Genomic DNA, 20,067 nt, shown 5'->3' with positions numbered 1-20,067 from the left:
ATACCAAATTTATTATTTTTAAGCCTTCTTGATTGAATTACTGATTTATACATCTATTTGTTTAAACAAAAAGAGGACACAACAGAAAACCAGGGTTGGTATGTTCTTCATCAATATTTCGGCAGCGATAGACTGCCTTCTTCAGGATGGTATGATGAAAGTACGGAATGATGGCGAGTCTATTTATCAATCTATTCATTTATGGTTACAGGTCGTCGGCAGGGCTTGGGCTGGAAGCTGCTCAGTTTCTTCTCGTCCGTTCTGGTTCCCGGCTTGGTGCTGGGCTGGGTTGCCTACTACACTCAGAAACTCTTCAACCTGCAGCTCAAGTCGGACTTCACCATCTCGGCCAAGATTGGTGGGTAAAGCCACAGATGGTGTGGAAATGATGGAGTCTTTAGTAATATAACAGTGGAACGCCCTTTTGAGACCCCCGAATTTAAGAAGGTTAATGTGGGTAAGTTACAGTGCCTCGTATGATTTACTCATGGCTCCCACTGTTCATTTCCATCCAATGTAAAAAAAAAAGATAAACTTATATAAGGCCAAACAAAAAGATATGTTGGTTTAGGGTAACGTGACCAACAAAAATAGGGTCTTCGACTCGTCGGCATTATACTTGTTTCGTCTAAGTATCGGGCCCTATTGCTACGCTGAAAACACAATAGCTGTTAATCTAATCTAACGTGGCTTGTTGTGTGTGTACAGCGTTCTCCGAGAAGCAGTACCTGGAGTGGCTGGAGCACGTCATGCCGTGGACAATCCGATTGGGTGCCGCCTCTCTGGCCCTGGAGGTCCTGCTGGCACTTGTCAGGTCTGTGTACATTATAATTTATAGCGCCTCTAGCATTACACATACAGTTCAGATTTTTGTTAAATTGAGAAAATTAGATCGTCTTAAAACGGAAGTAAGTTGACAGAGGTTATGCACAGAAAATGTGAAGAGACAAGGTCTGGAAGGGGGCGGGGGCCTTCTCTGCCTCCCTTTCTGTGTACACAGTCACATATGACACCAACGATCTGTTCAGGCTATTACATGGGATAAGACCGCAACACGGTGGCCTAGTGGTAAGGCGTCCGCCCAGTGAGCGGGAGGTCGTGGGTTCAAACCCCGGCCGGGTCATACCTAAGACTTTAAAATTGGCAATCTAGTGGCTGCTGCCGCCTGGCGTCTGGCATTATGGGTTTAGTGCTAGGACTGGTTGGTCCGGTGTCAGAATAATGTGACTGGGTGAGACATGAAGCCTGTGCTGCGACTTCTGTCTTGTGTGTGGCGCACGTTAAATGTCAAAGCAGCACCGCCCTGATATGGCCCTTCGTGGTGGACTGGGCGTTAAGCAAACAAACAAACCTACAGTGAACAGCCTGATTGCTTACTACCTGTGTAGATTGTTGAATTGATTTTGCAGATTAATATAAGTGTCAGTTAGGCTTCTCTCCAGGAGGCTTCTCTCTGGGAAACTCCCCCACTTTGTGTGGAATTAGACCTCTTCTGTGTAACTTTGGCTCATGCCGTGCTAAGAGAGTTGGATGGAGTAGAGGTTAAGAAGCATGGTACTGTATATCATATCATGAGTTATATTTAAGATTTGACCAACACTTGCAAGTGTTAATAGATGTATTTCTCACACTTTCCTTCTTCGCCCTTAGTAACTGAAGCCTGACGGCTTCCTTACACAATCAGCATAATCTCGTGTGGAAGGAACTCTGTTCCATGACAAAATCTGAATAGCAGGTAATCTCTCTCTTCCCCAGGAGTTTTACCGAGTCCCGTGGTATCATCAAGAAGAACATTGCTGTGATCCAGAGTTTGTTCTTCGGAGCCCTTGCTGTGGCCATGTTTGGTATCAGTCTTGTAAGTACAGTTTTGATGGTGTACAGCGGTACCTGCGATGAAAGGACACCCTTGGGACCAGCCAAAAGTGTCCCTACATTGCAGGTGGCCTGTCTTGAGAGGTATCTTTTTGTCGAAATGATAGATAAAAGATGTGTTTATTCAATTATTGGGAGTTGTCTTCTCATTGGAGAAAACTCACATCGCAGGTACCACTATATAATAATAATAATAATAATAATAAATGAGCATTTATATAGCGCAACATCATAACTTTACAATTATGCTCTTTGCGCTTGACACATTTAAAATTAAAACACAGTTATACAAGCATTTGCATCTACATTCATAGTCAACAACGCTTAATTAAAAGCATACACCATCAAACATACATAACAAAAAATTCTTCCACTAACTAAATAATAAAAACATGAATAAAATAGGTAGTGAAAACAAGGAAATACCAGCTGAATACCCTTAATCAAACAGAACATGTTATCAACAATTCTGAAAACTGAAAAATATAGTTCTTAGTTCATTTTTATTGTGACAGGTTCATTTTCTGGCTTTGTTGAGAGTGAACCTGATTTGTAACAGAAGGATTAGGCAATGAGTTTAGAATTTTGTTTAATGTCTAAAAAAAATAGATGAAGCAGAGCTGTTGAGATGACAGCTTCATACAGGCCTATGAACTGCATTCAAATGGAACTGAAGCAATTTTGACAGAAAGAAAATTATCAACGCACATAAAAATAACAGATGGTTATGACAAACATATTGTGCAGTTTTTCAAACATAAAATGTTTTTGGTGACATTTTTTTATATTTTTTATTAATATTATTTTAATTATTTTAAAATTGTTAGCAATCTATCAACACCATGTCCCTGCTTTTCATTTGTAGAGGCAGTGCGTGGTCATTTTTGTCCCATTTCATTTCCATTTTTGTTGTTGTTATTTTTGCTCAATACCTCTTTTGTTATGTGTCTCTCCCCCGAAATCGGCATATGCTGCCTCAGGGTTTCATTTACTAGATTTCATTAAATCTGAAAATGTCCTATCACAATTCCCTTCAGTGCGTCAAAGGGCGCACTGAGATTAAGTACCACTGCGCCACCAAATGTACACTGTGACTTTACATCGGATTACACTGACACACACACACAAACACACACACACACACACACACACACAAACACACACACACACACACACACAGATAACACGATATAACAGTTAATTCTCAGATGGCACCATATTGCACCAGTTTGCATTTTTGGACAAAACGCATACAGGCCTCTAAGGCGCTTCTTGCCTTTGACTATGTACCATCGGATTTTGGTTGAGGGGGACAAATGTCCCATTGCTCTTTTCTCCCAGGCTAAACCCTGCTGCCTGAATGGCGGGGTAAAAACGGTCATACACGTAAAAACCCACTCTTGCAAAAAAACATGAGTGAAAGTGGGGGTTTCAGCACATGAACAAAGAAGAAGAAGAAGAAGTTATGTGTTTTGTTTAAAATTATGTATAATTACCTTTAACGTTTATGAATACATGGTGTCCAGTTTGTATATTGTCAACCATTTCTTGCAGGTGCTGTGAAGGTGTGTAAAAGTGGTCTTTACAGTTGACTTCCCCTTTTTTTTACTGTGTTTCCACACTTCAGAAAGTTCAGTTTTCTCGGATCAACTCTTTTAAAGCTTCATGATAATTCGGTTGACATGTTCTCATTGCTTGTTTTGTTAATGTTTTGTCACACACATACGAACAAACTTCTGCTGACATATTTCAGTTCTGGAGTTAAGTGCTGTTTGTTATGGGTGGTTCTGTTTGTTTTTTTACCCAGATTATTCCAAGTTTGTTGAGCTACTACCTAGCTATGCAACTGACCAAACATGAACATAACGTTGCTAACAGATCTTACAGGTGTTTATTAGCCACCGCTGATGAACCAAGACGTCAGGTTTTGGATGTGACAGTCTTTTACATGACAGTTTCAGCCTACCAAAGCCGCGCTCTTCTAAAAGTAAAACTAAACTGCCATGATGATTTTCATGCAATCTTTCTCAAGTCCCTGTACTCAGGTGTTTAGAAACCACTGCAAAGATACTTAGACCCTCAGGTCTGTATGTTGGGATGTCCAACATAACCATTCCTGCTTTTAAAAGTAGCCAACCTAACAGAGTGCTATGATGATTTTGTGCTGTCTCTCTCAGGTGCCCCACACAAACATTAAAAAATTACCACGGAGAAACCTATATCCTCAGGTTTGAATGTTGTGACTATCTGTTAACATTCCATCTTGCCAACAGCGGTGCTTTACTAAAGCCAAACTGCTCTGATGATTTTGTTTCTTCTCTCAGGTGCTCCACACAAATGTCAATGAACTACTGCAGAAAAACCTAGACCCTCAGGTTGGAACGTTGTTACTTTCTGTTACCATTCAATCTTGCCAACGGCCGTGCTGTACTGAAACCAAACTGCTGTGATGATTATTGTGCCGTTTCTGTCAGGTACCCCACACGGGTGTTCACAAGCCTCTCCAGAGAAATCTTGACCCCCAGGTGCTGGCCCTGCATTCCTGGACGCGACCGTTCCACCTGGTCAGCTCTTATGGACTTTTCCGCAGGTAGCCTTCGACGCTGGCCTTGACTTTCACCTCAGTGATTTTCGCTCACCACCTCTGCTTGCTTCACAGCTGACTCATATTTTAATTTTTTTTGTTTTTGCTTTGTTGTGTGTGGTGCCTTGATTTGTCTGTAATCAAATATGCTGTGTTGGTGGTGTGCTTTTTCTGATTTTTTTCTTTTTTGTTGGTTGTTTTTGTGGTAGATGTGCTGTGGTTTGAGTGCAGTATGGTTGGCAAGTTTCATGAAAAGCGGTGAACCAAGGATCAACTGCCTCTTCATATTCATTGCCTGTCTCTCTGTGCTGGAAGTGGAAGAAACAAATTTGGAGGGCTCAAAATGACAAACTCAAACTCTATCCTTCCCTTCCCCCACTCCTGCCCCCCCCTCCACCACAGACCCACCCTCTCTTACACCAACCCCAACTTAGCCCCACCTTCTCTCCTGCAACCCCAACCCCCACCACAGACCCACCCTCTCTTACACCAACCCCAACTTAGCCCCACCTTCTCTCCTCCCACCCTAACCACCACATCAGCCCTACACCCTCTCAAGTCTGATAAGATAATAAAACTTGAAAAAGATGAAGGAAAAGTAATGGAAAGCTCCCCACACTGACCCACTAGTTTGTATTTGATTTTGATCCTTCCTTTCTTGTTCTTCCTACTTTTCGGTTTTAATCCTTGAATCAACAGACAAGGAAATGCCTTCATTGATTCTTTTCTGATTTCTTTTTCTTCTGGTTTCTGTTTACGTGTATTGTCATTTTGTTTAGCTGACGGTGTGCTGTGTGTCTTTCAGGTTGACCATAGCGTAGTAGAGCGTAAAACCTTCTTTAGTCTTCCTCCACAACTTCACGAACTGCACAAACGCACCGAGCCCTATAGTCTCACTAGCTCCTATGGACTTTTCCGCATGTAAGCAATTTTCTGTGGTGTACCAGGTGTTTGTTCTTGATTTTTAGTGATGCGTGTGTGTGTGTGGTTCGATGGGTGCGCGTCTTTGATCCTCTGTTTCCTATTTGTATTGTGGATCTTCGATGCATGAATGTAATACCCCCGCGGGTTAGGGGTAAGAATTTACCCGATGCTCCCCAGCATGTCGTAAGAGGCGACTAACGGATTCTGTTTCTCCTTTTACCCTTGTTAAGTGTTTCTTGTATAGAATATAGTCAATGTTTGTAAAGATTTTAGTCAAGCAGTATGTAAGAAATGTTAAGTCCTTTGTACTGGAAACTTGCATTCTCCCAGTAAGGTAATATATTGTACTACGTTGCAAGCCCCTGGAGATTAGTGCTTTTGTGAACAAGAAACAATTGACAAGTGGCTCTATCCCCTCTCCCCCCTTTCCCCGTCGCGATATAACCTTCGTGGTTGAAAACGACGTTAAACACCAAATAAAGAAAGATGCATGAATGTAAGATTGTTTTCAAGGAATTTGAACTTCTTTTTTTATTTTCTTATCCCAACATAACATTTGTATATATTTTTGTATTGAGGAGAAAGGAATGTTTTAACATAATTTCAAGTAAACTTGGTTACAAAATGGGATTGCCACAGTGCCGCCTCAACTTTTCTAAAAAGTTTTCTACAGCATCATCAAACACATTTATTCACAACAAATTTTTAAAAAACATGTCGGAGTATCATCTGGAAGAAGATATATTTAAAGTTACATGAAAATCTGTCGGGCACTTTTGTTGGAATCGCTGTGCACTCGCACACACACGTACACCACCTCCCTTGTATTGATTCTTGGTCTATCGGAAAACATTTAGTCAAAAGTAGACTTAAAGTACAAAGGGTAGCACCATACTGTATGGCAGCTGACTTTCCCCAGGAAGAAAGCAACCTGAATTTCTGAGAGGGTGATTTCTGGGAGGACTTTATGATACCTTACCTTAACTTATGACGATTTACATAATGGTTTACATGACAGTTTACAAGAGGAAAAGAACGTATCTTTAACGTTTTTGTCTTTGTTTCTTTGCTTGCTGTTTGTGGTGTGGGTCTCTCACTTTGAGATTTGTCAAAGAACGTACAGGGATGATTGTTGTTGTACCTGAACAAAGTGTTGCCATTCCACTGTGAATAACAGGCTGATTTTCTTCCCCATTTGTCAATGTTTTTTCTTTTGTTTGTGCCCCTTTTCTCTTTTCTTATTTGTAGTATTTATTAATAAACAGCATGTTTTTCTTTTATTGATCAAACTCTTTCTTGGCACTAACTTGCATGCTCATTGGCTCACGTAAGTGTAGCCTATGCGATCGTAACTTTGTCTGTCTGTGCGTGCGTGCGTATGTGCGTATGTGCGTATGTGCGTGCGTGCGTGCGTGCGTGTGTATGTCTGTGATAGAAACTTTAACATTTCCGAGTCTATGGATTACGTCAGTCTCGGTCAAAAGTGTTCGACGTGTGTGATAGAAACTATTTGAAGACGTCACATTATGACGTAAGAGGGTTAGACGTCACGCAAAGGAATTACTGAAAGTCTCGGTCATTGTTATTGTGAGCGGGCCGAGACTACTTGGCAGATCCAGGGTCTCGCTTTCTTGCACAGTTTCACCTATGCTTACTGTGTGTGTGTGTGTGTGTGTGTGTGTGTGTGTGTGTGTGTGTGTGTGTGTGTGTGTGTGTGTGTGTGTGTGTGTGTGTGTGTGTGTGTGTGTGTGTATGTGTGACGGAGTGATTGAGTTTGTGTTACTGTTTGTCGATTTCTTACGTGAGCCTTGAAGGCTTCGCCTCTTGTTTTTTTTTTAATACGAGCTGAGTAGCTGGTCCATTTATAGGTGTACAAATACATGTGATGTTACATTGTGTCTCTGGAGTGAATGTGTAGGTGAAAACTTTGTTGTTATATGTACTGATTGTTTGTATTTTACAGAAAAAGCTAGGCTGAGTTTTAAAGTACTTTTCTCACGTTCAAGTGTATGAGATGATTTAATGATTAAACTTTATCTTTCTGTAGTCATTGATCTGTGTGACGAAAACACTTGCAAAGAGTGAACATGTAAAGGAAGGAAAATGTAAGATACTTCAATCAGTTACATTTTCTTTTGAAAAATAAGAGATGCTTCAAACAGGACTTGGATTCCACTGTAATGTTCAATTAGGTGTGCAAAATTGTTATCAAGTGGGGGGGGGGGGGAATTATTGTTAAGTGGGGGGTGGGGGGGGGGGAGAGAGACTGTGAAATATGCCTATTTCGTTGTACATGTAATATTTGAGTTTTGTGTGTGTGATACATGCATGTGAAAGTGTTCTTTCTATTTCTCAGGATGACAGGTGTAGGAGGACGTCCAGAGGTGGTTGTCGAAGGAAGCTACGAGAAAGACAAGGGCTGGAAGGAATACAGCTTTCTCTACAAACCTGGCAACCTTGCCACTAGGCCCCCTGTTGTCGGTCAGTAATCTTCTGCTGGGCCTGCCAAACTGTGCGTCCCTGCGTCCTGTACGCGTAGAAGCCGAAAAAACAAATTAAAAATTCATTAATGGCTGATCCCAAATTCGACTTCGCGAAGACAGCGTGATGTTTTTTTTACCAAGTGCTAAAGTTTCGCAAAGTATACTTTGCGTAGTTGACATTGCCAAATTAATGACAAGCTTAAGGTGGTCCGGCAAAACACTCAATTTGTGTTGTCATGTGTACCGTCAGTTGTGATTGTCAGACTGCACTCTTCTGCTAGTATCCATTCCGAATGGTGAAGAAGGTACACAATTGGCTGGCTTTTGAAGACAAGAACTTTTTTTTGACAGATCTGTCCTGTTGCAAATTTACGGAGTAAATCTGACTTAAGTGTGTCCATAATGACCACCTGTCTATAAGGCCCCCTTTTGATCGGTCCCTTGCGCGGTGCTTGTAGACAGGCTTGACCGTACCAATATAGAAGCAGCCTTAGCAAGTGAAAAGGTGAGATAACTCCAGAATGATTCATTTTTCTTCCTCGTCGCACAGCTCCCCACCAGCCTCGCCTGGACTGGCAGATGTGGTTTGCCGCGCTGAGCAACTACCAGAACAACCCCTGGTTCGTCACGCTCATCTATCGTCTGCTCAACAACCAGCCCGAGGTTCTGGAGCTGATGGCAGACAATCCCTTCCCTGACAAAGCTCCCAACTACGTGCGGGCCACGCTCTACCACTACCACTATACTGCCAACGATCCCAAGAAAAAGGGGTGAGTGTCTGAGAAGATGTCATGTTATCAATGTTGGTATTTTTTTTCTATTTTTTTCTATTTTTTAATTTTTTATTTAATGTCTGAGAATAGTGTATGCCTCTTAACAATCTTGAGAACCTTTTGCTTCTGTCTTCATCTTTTTACATGCACTTTGTAGTCTTTGTGATTTTAGCATTAAGGTTTAGCATTCAAGATTTATTTTTTATGCAAATTACAGTTATGATAGACTGATATAAGAAGGTTAGTACATGTAGTTACTCTGCTTTGAGCAAAAAGAATATAGTCGATGTCTGTAAAGATTTTAGTCAAGCAGTATGTAAGAAATGTTGGGTCCTTTGTACTGGAAACTTGCATTCTCCCAGTAAGGTAATATATTGTACTACGTTGCAAGCCCCTGGAGCAATTTTTTTATTAGTGCTTTTGTGAACAAGAAACAATTAACAAGTGGCTCTATGCCTCCCCCCCCCATCGCGATATAACCCTTCGTGGTTGAAAACGACGTTAAACACCAAATAAAGAAAGAAAGACCTGACGCAAATGTGAGGGCTATTCATGTTGCTTTTGTGGAAAATTCAGTGTTGCTTTTCTGACTGCAAATTTCAGTTCTGTTTTGTTAACTTTGTACACAATTCAGTTCTGTTTTGTTAACTTTGTACACAATTCAGTTCTGTTTTGTTAACTTTGTACACAATTCAGTGCTTTTTGTTGGTCCACTTTGTGTCAATGTCACTGCTGCTTATCTGATTCAGTACTGTTTAGTTGACTTTGTGCAAACTTTGGTGCTTTTTGTTGGACTTTGTGTAAATGTCACTGCTGCTTATCTGATTTTGAGAAAACTTGAGGTCTATTAATTGGATTTTATGCAAACTTCAATGCTGCTTATGTGACTTTCTGTCACTTTATGCTAACTTATGTGCGGCTAATGTGTATTTGTGCAAATTTGAGTTCTATTTATTGAACAAGATAACTATAAAAAATGTACTCATCAGAAAACAGCAACATGAACACATAAACACTAAAAAGGTCAAAACTAGTTTGTGTTCATGTTGCTGTTTTCTGGTGAGTACATTTTTACTGTTATCTTGTTCTATTTCCTGTCACCTGCAGTCCCTTGTTCCATACATTTTTTCCCTTCTATTTATTGAACTTTGTATAATTTTCAGTTACTCTGCGGTGGACTGGTGGACACGCAAGAAGCAGGCCGAGTACGTGCCGCCCATGTCCAAGGACCAGACCACCCTCAAGGACTTCCTCAAGCACTACAGGATTCTCGAGGTGAGCATGTCAGAGTTTGTTGGGTTATAGAAACACAAAAATACCAAGGATGCATCCCATGAAAGCGGCGTATGGCTGCCTAAATGGCAGGGTAAAAACGGCCATTCATGTAAAAGCCGTGGGAGTTTCAGCCCACAAACAAAGAAAAAGAGAAGGAGGTGAGCAAATCTTTTTCTTCCGGGTCTGTGAGCAGTTGATAAATGTCCATGCATGGGAATTTTCGGCCATTTGGCAAACTTCCGGCAAAATTGCCCTGAATTTTGTTGGACGGTTTTGCTCCACTCTGAGATCTTTCTTGAGCTCCCCAGATTGCATGATTTTGAGTGACTTTTTCTAAGCTTTTCTGGTTGGGACATGCTTTCAGGCTTTTTGTTGTTGTTTTTCTTTTTTCTTTTTTCTTGTCTCATGCCTTATTTCAGCCGAGCTGTGTCATGCACAGATTTGAAGCAGTATCCACTGGAAGAAAGAAAAGCAAAAAGAAATACATGTAAATATTACCAAAGCTAATTGCATTCAAGGCAGTAGAGGTTCTTGTTAGGGAAGAAACATGATTTTGAGAAAACAGATTTGAACCTGCATAGAGTACCGCCCTGATATGGCCCTTCGTGGTCGGCTGGGCGTTAAGCAAACAAACAAACAAACAAACAAACCTGCATAGAGTCTAATATCTTCTGCAATTTTGTACAGGCAGCCCACGTAAATCTGCAGTATGAAATGCAAACCTGCCTCAGTGCACAAGTAGAAAACCCTGTTCAGTGACACAGAACTTATGCCATTTGGTAAAACAGACTTTCTTCTATCAAAATCTGGCAAAATACAGAAGTCATGAAAAATGATGATTTTGGTCAGATTAATGCTGGGGTGACTGGCCTTAAAATAATAAAAACGGATAGGTCGAAATTCTAGTAAATGTTTCATTTTGTCAATAATGAAAGAAAAAAAAGTATGATTTTGGTCAGATTTGCACAAGGGTGTCTGGCCTTGAAAACTGAAAGGTCAAAATTCTGGTGAATGTTTCTTTTTTTCTATTATGCAACATTCAATAAACTGACTTTTTTTGGTTTTTATTCTGATGTGTGAGATTTTTTGGCACTACATGTAGTGTGTCTGGCCTTATAACCTGAAAGGTCAAAACTCAAGTGAATGTTTCATTTTGTCTATAATGAAACATTCAATAAACTTACTTTGTTTGTTTGTTGATTGTGATGTGTGAGTTTTCTTGTGTGTTTGCAGGATGCTGTCAAACAGAAGACGGAGTCGACGCTGGCCTGGGGGATCAAGCAGATCAGAGAGCAGATCGGACAACCCGAGGGCTTCACCTTCGTCATGTCGCTCTTTGGCTCCGGCCTCCTCATCAACCTCTTCAACGTTATTTTCTTCTAACTTCAAGTGTGGACAGTCTTTGTCATGTGTTTCTTTGGTAGTTTCATCCACTGGTTAGTTAATCTCCACGATGACTTCTGGGCAGTTTTCTTGTAATTTCTCTCTGTCAGTCTCATGTTTAATTTCATAAACGTTCTGCTCTTCAAACTTAATGATCCCGTGGATAGTGTTTCTTTGTGTTTTGGTAGTTTCATCCACTGGATAACCTCCATATTGTCTTGGTTTAAGCCTCGCAGACACTCCTTCTCGTGAAAACAATTCAGCTCACCTTCTCAGAATTGGCCCGGCTTTTTGGGGGGATAATACCGTCCCTTCACTTTAACACAAACCCAAAATGAACACCCTGACTGCTTGCTGTGGTTGAGTTGGCATTTTTTGATGAATTCATTTCGTAAAAAGCCGCTACTGGCTTTTGCACTAATCATTCATACAAAAGTTCCCACAGTGCACAAAGAGCACCCAGGCTGTTAATTTTTAGTATGTGACCAAGTGGAGGGATGGTCTTATCCCATGTAACACCCAGGCTGTTCATTTTTAGTATGTGACCAAGTGGAGGGATGGTCTTATCCCATGTAACACCCAGGCTGTTCATTTTTGGTATGTGACCAAGTGGAGGGATGGTCTTATCCCATGTAACACCCAGGCTGTTCATTTTTGAGTCACTTGAGAAAATGTGACTCTATGTAATCGGTCAGTGTTAGTCTGTCCGGCCGGCCGTCCGGCCGGCCGTCCGTCCATCCGGCCGGCCGTCCGACCGGCCGGCCGGCCGGCCGTCCGTAGACACCACCTTAACGTTGGACTTTTCTCGGAAACTATCAAAGCGATCCTGCTCATATTTTGTTTAGTCGTGACCTCCAATGACCTCTACACTTTAACGATGGTTTCGTTGACCTTTGACCTTTTTCAAGGTCACAGGTCAGCGTCAAAGGAAAAATTAGACATTTTATATCTTTGACAAAGTTCATCGGATGTGATTGAAACTTTGTAGGATTATTCTTTACATCAAAGTATTTACATCTGTAGCCTTTTACGAACGTTATCAGAAAAACAAGGGAGATAACTAGCCTTTTCTGTTCGGCAACACACAACTTAACGTTGGGCTTTTCTCGGAAACTATAAAAGTGACCGGGCTCAAATTTTATGTGAACGTGACTCCCAGTGACCTCTACACTTTGACGTCTGCTTTGGTGACCTTTGACCTTTTTCAAGGTCACAGGTATGTCTTGAAGGAAAAAAATTGAAATATCATATCTCTGAAACTATTCATCGGATTTGATTCAAACTTTATAGGATTATTCTTTACATCAAATTATTTACATCTGTATTATGTTGTGAATAGCAATTTCTTCCTGTCCATCTGATGCCTCATATAATATTCAGAACTGCGAAAGTGACTCGATCGAGCGTTTGCTCTTCTTGTTAGTATGTGACCAAGTGGAGGGATGGTCTTATCCCATGTAACACCCAGGCTGTTCATGTTTGGTATGTGACCAAGTGGAGGGATGGTCTTATCCCATGTAACACCCACGCTGTTCATGTTTAGTGTGTGACCAAGTGGAGGGATGGTCTTATCCCATGTAACACCCAGGATGTTGATGTTTAGTGTGTGACCAAGTGGAGGGATGGTCTTATCCCATGTAGCACCCAGGCTGTTGATGTTTAGTGTGTGACCAAGTGGAGGGATGGTCTTATCCCATGTAGAACCCAGGCTGTTCATTTTTTGTATGTGACCAAGTGGAGGGCTGGTCTTATCCCATGTAACACCCAGGCTGTTCATTTTTTGTATGTGACCAAGTGGAGGGCTGGTCTTATCCCATGTAACACCCAGGCTGTTCATTTTTGGTATGTGACCAAGTGGAGGGCTGGTCTTATCCCATGTAACACCCAGGCTGTTCATTTTTGGTATGTGACCAAGTGGAGGGATGGTCTTATTCCATGAAGCACCCAGGCTGTTCATTTTTGGTATGTGACCAAGTGGAGGGCTGGTCTTATTCCATGTAGCACCCAGGCTGTTAATTTTTAGTATGTGACCAAGTGGAGGGATGGTCTTATCCCATGTAGAACCCAGGCTGTTAATTTTTAGTATGTGACCAAGTGGAGGGATGGTCTTATCCCATGTAACACCCAGGCTGTTCATTTTTAGTATGTGTCCAAGTGGAGGGATGGTCTTATCCCATGTAGAACCCAGGCTGTTAATTTTTAGTATGTGACCAAGTGGAGGGATGGTCTTATCCCATGTAACACCCAGGCTGTTCATTTTTAGTATGTGACCAAGTGGAGGGATGGTCTTATCCCATGTACAAGCCGGGCCAGATCTGAGCTGGTGAGCTGAAGGAGTGTGCCTTTAATCTCACTCCTTGGCTCTAGTCTCCTAGTTAATGTCATCAACATTATTCTCTGATAATGTCAAGACTTGGCAGTTGTGGTTATGTGTTTCTGTATGTCTTGATAGTTGCATCCACTGGTTAATCTCCACATTTTTGTCTCTTTATTACCTCTGTCAGATGCCTTTGCCTCTGGTGTTTGAATAAATCCATTATTGACATGATTAGTGACCAAAGACACAGGAAATATTATCTTGAGAGGTAACTTTGCAAACAATGGTTGTTACACATTAGCAACCAAACACAGTGTAAACAGAGAATTGTGTCTGTTAATGCCAAATGAAATTCCCCATTGTTTCAGCTAAAGCTTTGATGGAACAGTCCTTTTCAAAGTCATACAATGGCAAATGCATGTTGAGGTTGTTTCTACTTACGCCAGTCTTTACTGTCATATTGTACAGCAAAGTTTGTGGGGAATGGATGTTAAACTGTGTGTTTGAAGAAAAGAACTTGTATGCTATTTGGCATGTCAGTCAGTTCTGCAGAACAGTTTTAGGGAGATGGATCGTAATTTGTTTGTGCTGGAAGTAAAAAAAAACTCTCAGTGAAAATCTGCATCAGACTCCTAATGTTTTCTGTGAACAATAATGCCTGTTTTGAATCTCTGACCGACGGGTGCTGTGGCGTGGTGGTAAGACGTCGGCCTCCAAAGCGGAAGGTCGAGGGTTCGAATCCCGGTCGCGGCCGCCTGGTGGGTTAAGTGTGGAGATTTTTCCGATCTCCCAGGTCAACTTATGTGCAGACCTGCTAGTGGCTTATCCCCCTTCGTGTGTACACGCAAGCACAAGACCAAGTGCGCACGAAAAAGATCCTGTAATCCATGTCAGAGTTCGGTGGGTTATAGAAACACGAAAATACCCAGCATGCTTCCTCCGAAAGCGGCGTATGGCTGCCTAAATGGCAGGGTAAAAACGGTCATACACGTAAAATTCCACTCGTGCAAAAACACGAGTGTACGTGGGAGTTTCAGCCCACGAACGCAGAAGAAGAAGAAGAAGAAGAATCTCCGACTGCTCTCTCTTTATTAACTGAAGTGTTGTAGGGTGATTTTGTTGTTGTTAATAATTAACATCGTCAGAGACTTGGTCCTTGTGTCAGCTTTAAAGATGTGCTGTGTTCATAATTCTCATATGCTACTTGTTTTAAACCACCGTGTGAGGGAGAGATTTTTTTGATAACTCAAGGCCAGTAAAAGATTTCATTATCATTTTCTGTCTGACATACACACTAACATCATAGGCATCTTCCTTAATCGGGGCGGAATTTTACTGCCCACTTCGTGTTCATTTAGAATTTATAATACTCTCAAAGTTTGTACCCCACTTTTCACCCTTTACTGAGTTTTCTTTATGGGAATGATCACTTAATTTTCTTATCATGAAAACTATTTGCATTCTGAACTCGTTAGTTGTTGTTTTTTCGTGCATCTGATTTTCAGTTTTGTGTGTCTCCATATATCTAGGCTTGCTGGTGGTTTTACTGCCAGTGGTAGCACGCTTGACCATTATTTGCAAAATTTCATTACAAGTTGCGGAGGTTTCATTTTCACTATACTGCTGTTGACGTTTGTGTTCGGGAACGACATGGATGTACTCATCCTTTGGCAAGTTGCAGCTTGTTACAGAATCGCTTTCTTTGAAGATGTAATGTGAATGCTTTATTCATAGATTTTGCTGTGTTGAGATCCAAAAAACAAAGGGAAGTAAGCGCTCTAATTGTAGACATCAACACTGAACAGTGAGTGAGAGTTATGCCAGTCTCCCGGCATCTGAGACAGAACAAGAGGAATTGAAATTAGCAAACTATTTTCATTATACACATTTTTCAGCTTAGTGGAATATTTCACTGTTGCTGGTGACTTGGTCTATCTCTGAACATAAGATGTCATTGCTCATTCAAAACATTTGAATTTTAGATTCTTTTTGTGCCTTAGTAGCTCTTTGTTTCCTTAATTTCTAGGCAATTAACAGCTTGATAGATGACACTAATCTGTCCTGAAGCTAACCCTTAAAATGCAAATTTCTATATATCTTGTTTTTCTCTGCAACATTTCTAGTCTGTGTGGAAATTGTATTTGTTTGTCTCCCTTGGCATTTAACATTGGTTTGTGGTCATACTATTGTATGACATTTCTTCATGCGGCAGTTGTTTTTCTACATTTAGAACGAACTCGACCATTTTCACAGATTGTTTGATACTATCCTGTATCATGTTTGTAACGAACAATGGTCAAATGTTAGGGGGAAGAATTTACCCGATGCTCCCCAGCATGTCGTAAGAGGCGACTAACGGATTCTGTTTCTCCTTTTACCCTTGTTAAGTGTTTCTTGTTTAGAATATAGTCAATCTTTATAATGATTTTAGTCAAGCAGTATGTAAGAAATGTTAAGTCCTTTGTACTGGAAACTTGCATTCTCCCAGTAAGGTAATATATTGTACTATGTTGCAAGCCCCTGGAGCAAATTTTTTATTAGTGCTTTTGTGAACAAGAAACAGTTGACAAGTGGCTCTATCCCATCTCCCCCCTTTCCCCGTCGCGATATAACCTTCGTGGTTGAAAACGACGTTAAACACCAAATAAAGAAAGAAAGAACCACCCCCCTATTAAAATCTAAAAAATAAGAAAATCAGGTGTTTAGAATGAAGGCGTCTCAAAATGGGGGTACATGTGCAAAGGTTGTAAACAGAAAGTCTGAGGAAGCAGAGTTTTAAAAGGGGGGGGGGGGGTGTAAAATTGGTGGGGGAAGGGGGGGAGGGGCGGCGGTTCTTCAAAGGGGGTCTACTTTACCTTGAAGCATTGTGGTGTTACAGTTCATTTTGACCGACACCCTCAAAACATTTGTGTAACGTTGTTGCCTTTCTGTCTTGCTCACAGGATCTTGTGTTTTGTTTCCCTGATGTAAAGTCTTCCAGTTCAGTCAAGAAGTCTCTTTCATTTTACTGTGGAATTTTATCATCCAAACCAAAGTATTCATGAACACAAATAGAATCTCCTGGAACCCAACTGAGTCGGCGTACTTAAGACTTTCCCTTGCACACACAGAAAACTGGGCTCCCACTTTTTTCTCACATACTCTTGGATTTTCCCTTGATGTAATGTGCTCAGATTTTTGTTAAAATTGCACCATTTGGAATATAAGTTTTGAAATGTTCCGAAGCACCCTAGAATTTCAGCTATGTTTGACTGATGTAACGTTTTGATATGGGTATAGCAGTGTTTGGGGATGGAATAGGTACATTTACAAGCCTTTCCGATACTTTCTATCTGTCCTGAAATGTGTGTTGTTTTGGGTGTGACAAGTGTGAAACGTTATGGATGTACGTGTAGATTTTATTCCATGCCTCCACTGAACTTACTGATTTAGTGATAACACTTGTATTAGAGGTATATATTCAATATAACTATTTGTTATTTAAATGCTTTCACCTCGCTTACAGCTGAAGTCCATCAGATCTCATTGTGTCATGTGTGCCTCTGCATTTTCCCAAACACCAAAGAAACAGAGACATGTACAATACCCCCCCCCCCCCCTACCACCACCTAAGCACTTCAGCTTACCCCCCCCCCCCCCCCTCCCCACAGTTTTGTTTGAAAGGCATTACATTTTGGCTTATCAGCAGAAGGCATGTTATACTTTTGAGTACTGTTATCCGTTTTGCATGAGAAAATTTGCTGTTCATGTATAATCATTTAGAATTACACCATCATGTTCCATTTTTGTGTATGTGTGCATTTGTAAGTGTTGATTAAGGAAGAGCGTGCGATTATTTCATTTTAAACCGGTTTTGTGTACAACATGTAACTCACTGGGACGTCCTCAGTTCTTATATCTGCATTAACTTTGTATCTTTTCCCCGGCAAATTATTACATAATAATATAGTCAAATAACCTTTTGAATAGGTGGTGGTTAGGATGAGAAATGTCTATTTGGGTGTGGTAGAGTAGTTTATCGTTTGAATGTAGTGTCTAGAAGTAACAAGAGGCGAAGCCATCAAGGCTCACGTAAGAAATCGACAAACAGTAACACAAACTCAATCACTCCGTCACACACACACACACACACACACACACACACACACACACACACACACAGAAAGAGCATAGGTGAAACTGTGCAAGAAAGCGAGACACTAGATCTAGATCTGTCTGTCTGCATGTAGCCCACTTACAGGGACACGACTGACACCTAGTCTCGGCCCGCTCAAAATAATAATGACCGAGACTTCCAGTACTTCCTTCGCAAGACGTCTAACCCTCTTACGTCATAATGTGACGTCAATGTAATGTGACGTCTTCAAATGTTAGAGTTTCTACCACAGACATACACACGCACGCACAGACAGACAAAGTTACGATCGCATAGGCTACACTTACGTGAGCCAAAAAGTAGCGTTAGTTCATGTAGAACCCCCCCCCCCCCCCGCGGGTTAGGGGGAGTCCCATATTGGTTGGGACGAGAAAGAATTTACCCGATGCTCCCCAGCATGTCGTAAGAGGCAACTAACGGATTCTGTTTCTCCTTTTACCCTTGTTAAGTGTTTCTTGTATAGAATATAGTCCATTTTTGTAAAGATTTTTAGTCAAGCAGTATGTAGGAAATGTTAAGTCCTTTGTACTGGAAACTTGCAATCTCCCAGTAAGGTAATATATTGTACTACGTTGCAAGCCCCTGGAGCAAATTTTTGATTAGTGCTTTTGTTAACAAGAAACAATTGACAAGTGGCTCTATCCCATCTCCCCCCTTTCCACGTCGCGATATAACCTTCGTGGTTGAACAAAGAAAGAAAGATCATTTTTTATTTTGTATTAAAGTCTTCAATTTGTCTTTTTGTTTTTCTTTGCCTAGGCACGTGTTAGAGAAGAGTAGCTTTCCTTGTGATGTCTTCAAAATCTTTTTTCTTCTTTTTTTTCCTTTTCTGAAAGGTCAAAATAAAGATCTAGGGTAGGGAGAAAAAAATAGGGTTGGTAGGGGAATGGGAAACACTGATTTTTTATTTTATTTTATGCCTTCCATGTTTCCAAGTGGCAATTTTTCAGCAGATGACATGTAAATACATGTACCTGCATAATTCTTTTGTTCATATTGGACATCTTTTGTTTGGTGCATTTCTCAGAACAGATTTTGCATATCAGGTGCTTCAGAGTGAGATTGTGTACGCCATTGTAAAGCAGAAGTGTTATTGCAGCTATGGGAGTAGTAAATACAACTTTTTGTTATCTCTCTTCCCTTTGTGGGTGCCATGACGTTGTGTGGTGAATACGATACCTCCCACTTTTCTTTATGAAAGCTGTTACTGTGCAATGCTACTCATTTGTTATTTTCACTTTAAAAAGGAATTGTAACTTACATCATGACTGTTAATAAGCAATGTATGATCATTTGGTGACTGCTCCATCTCATATTCACACTTGTATTTTGTCTTTTTATCTACATTGTAATTCGTATGAGTGATATTTTTTTCTATAGGGGATAGTCAAATTTCTGTGTTTGAGTAAAAAGCAGACATCGTGCTGTGAATTTTTCTTGTTTGTGTCAGCCTTACTTGTTTTCTAAATACCATTTTTTGACTTTTCACAACAACACACACACACATAATTTATTGTCTATACAATTAAGGAATGGATGGAAAAGGATGGTTTGTCTGGTCTTAAAAAAACATTTGTATCAAATAACCAAAGGGAAGTAATCGCTCTCAATGCATACGACATGTGTAATAGAGTAAGCGAGAGTTGTACGGAACCTTTTCTCCTGGCACCTGAGAGAATAACAAGCATTGTACATTTCGATGCTTGTTATTCTCTCAGGTGCCAGGAGAAAAGGTTCCGTACAACTCTCGCTTACTCTATTACACATGTCGTATGCATTAAGAGCGATTACTTCCCTTTGGTTATTTGATATCTTAACATCGCTCTGCCTCATTCTGTTTGAGATTCAAAACATTTTCAAGGCATAGAAAAACATGGGAATGACCCCAGAAGTCCGGCATGCATGCACGCACACACTCACAAACCAACATAAACTAACAATCACACATACGAGATAGCATAAACAAATGCTTGATCAAAAGAAAGAATAAATTGAAGCATGTATGGATGTTTGCTTTGAAATTTTCAACAAAATCTTTAACATGACATTTTGATGCTTTGATTTGGGCATTCCTCCGAAAGCGGCGTATGGCTGCCTTAATGGCGGGGTAAAAACGGTCATACACGTAAAATTCCACTCGTGTAAAAACACGAGTGTACGTGGGAGTTTCAGCCCACGAACGCAGAAGAAGAAGAAGATTTGGGCAAACTTTCCCATGTGACAGGCCAGTCACAGACAAGGAGTATGTGGGAAGGTTTGCCTCAATAAAAGCTAGAGTATTCACTCTTTCACAAACCATA

The 20,067-nt window shown here is 40.8% G+C and overlaps 1 protein-coding gene across 2 annotated transcripts in view; it reads left to right on the top strand.

Moving 5' to 3' along the window:
• The window catches only part of LOC138971252 (lipase maturation factor 2-like), a 57,400-nt gene extending 45,455 nt beyond the window's left edge, over positions 1–11,945 (top strand). The window contains exons 9-16 of one of the 2 annotated variants that reach the window (XM_070343953.1): positions 212–358; positions 709–814; positions 1,756–1,855; positions 5,262–5,377; positions 7,737–7,861; positions 8,414–8,633; positions 9,800–9,911; positions 11,145–11,945. In XM_070343953.1, the coding sequence (XP_070200054.1) occupies positions 212–358; positions 709–814; positions 1,756–1,855; positions 5,262–5,377; positions 7,737–7,861; positions 8,414–8,633; positions 9,800–9,911; positions 11,145–11,294 (1,076 nt within the window). In that variant the 3' untranslated portion in view covers positions 11,295–11,945. Of the gene's footprint in view, positions 1–211; positions 359–708; positions 815–1,755; positions 1,856–4,346; positions 4,463–5,261; positions 5,378–7,736; positions 7,862–8,413; positions 8,634–9,799; positions 9,912–11,144 lie in introns of both variants that reach the window. The other variant, XM_070343952.1, reaches the window with a different exon arrangement.
• Positions 11,946–20,067: the final 8,122 nt, after the last annotated feature.

Source organism: Littorina saxatilis, linkage group LG7 (assembly GCF_037325665.1).
Source record: "Littorina saxatilis isolate snail1 linkage group LG7, US_GU_Lsax_2.0, whole genome shotgun sequence".
NCBI classification, from domain to species: Eukaryota; Metazoa; Mollusca; class Gastropoda; order Littorinimorpha; family Littorinidae; genus Littorina; species Littorina saxatilis.
Note: the sequence above shows the minus strand (reverse complement) of the source record. Positions and strands in the feature narration are given on the sequence as shown.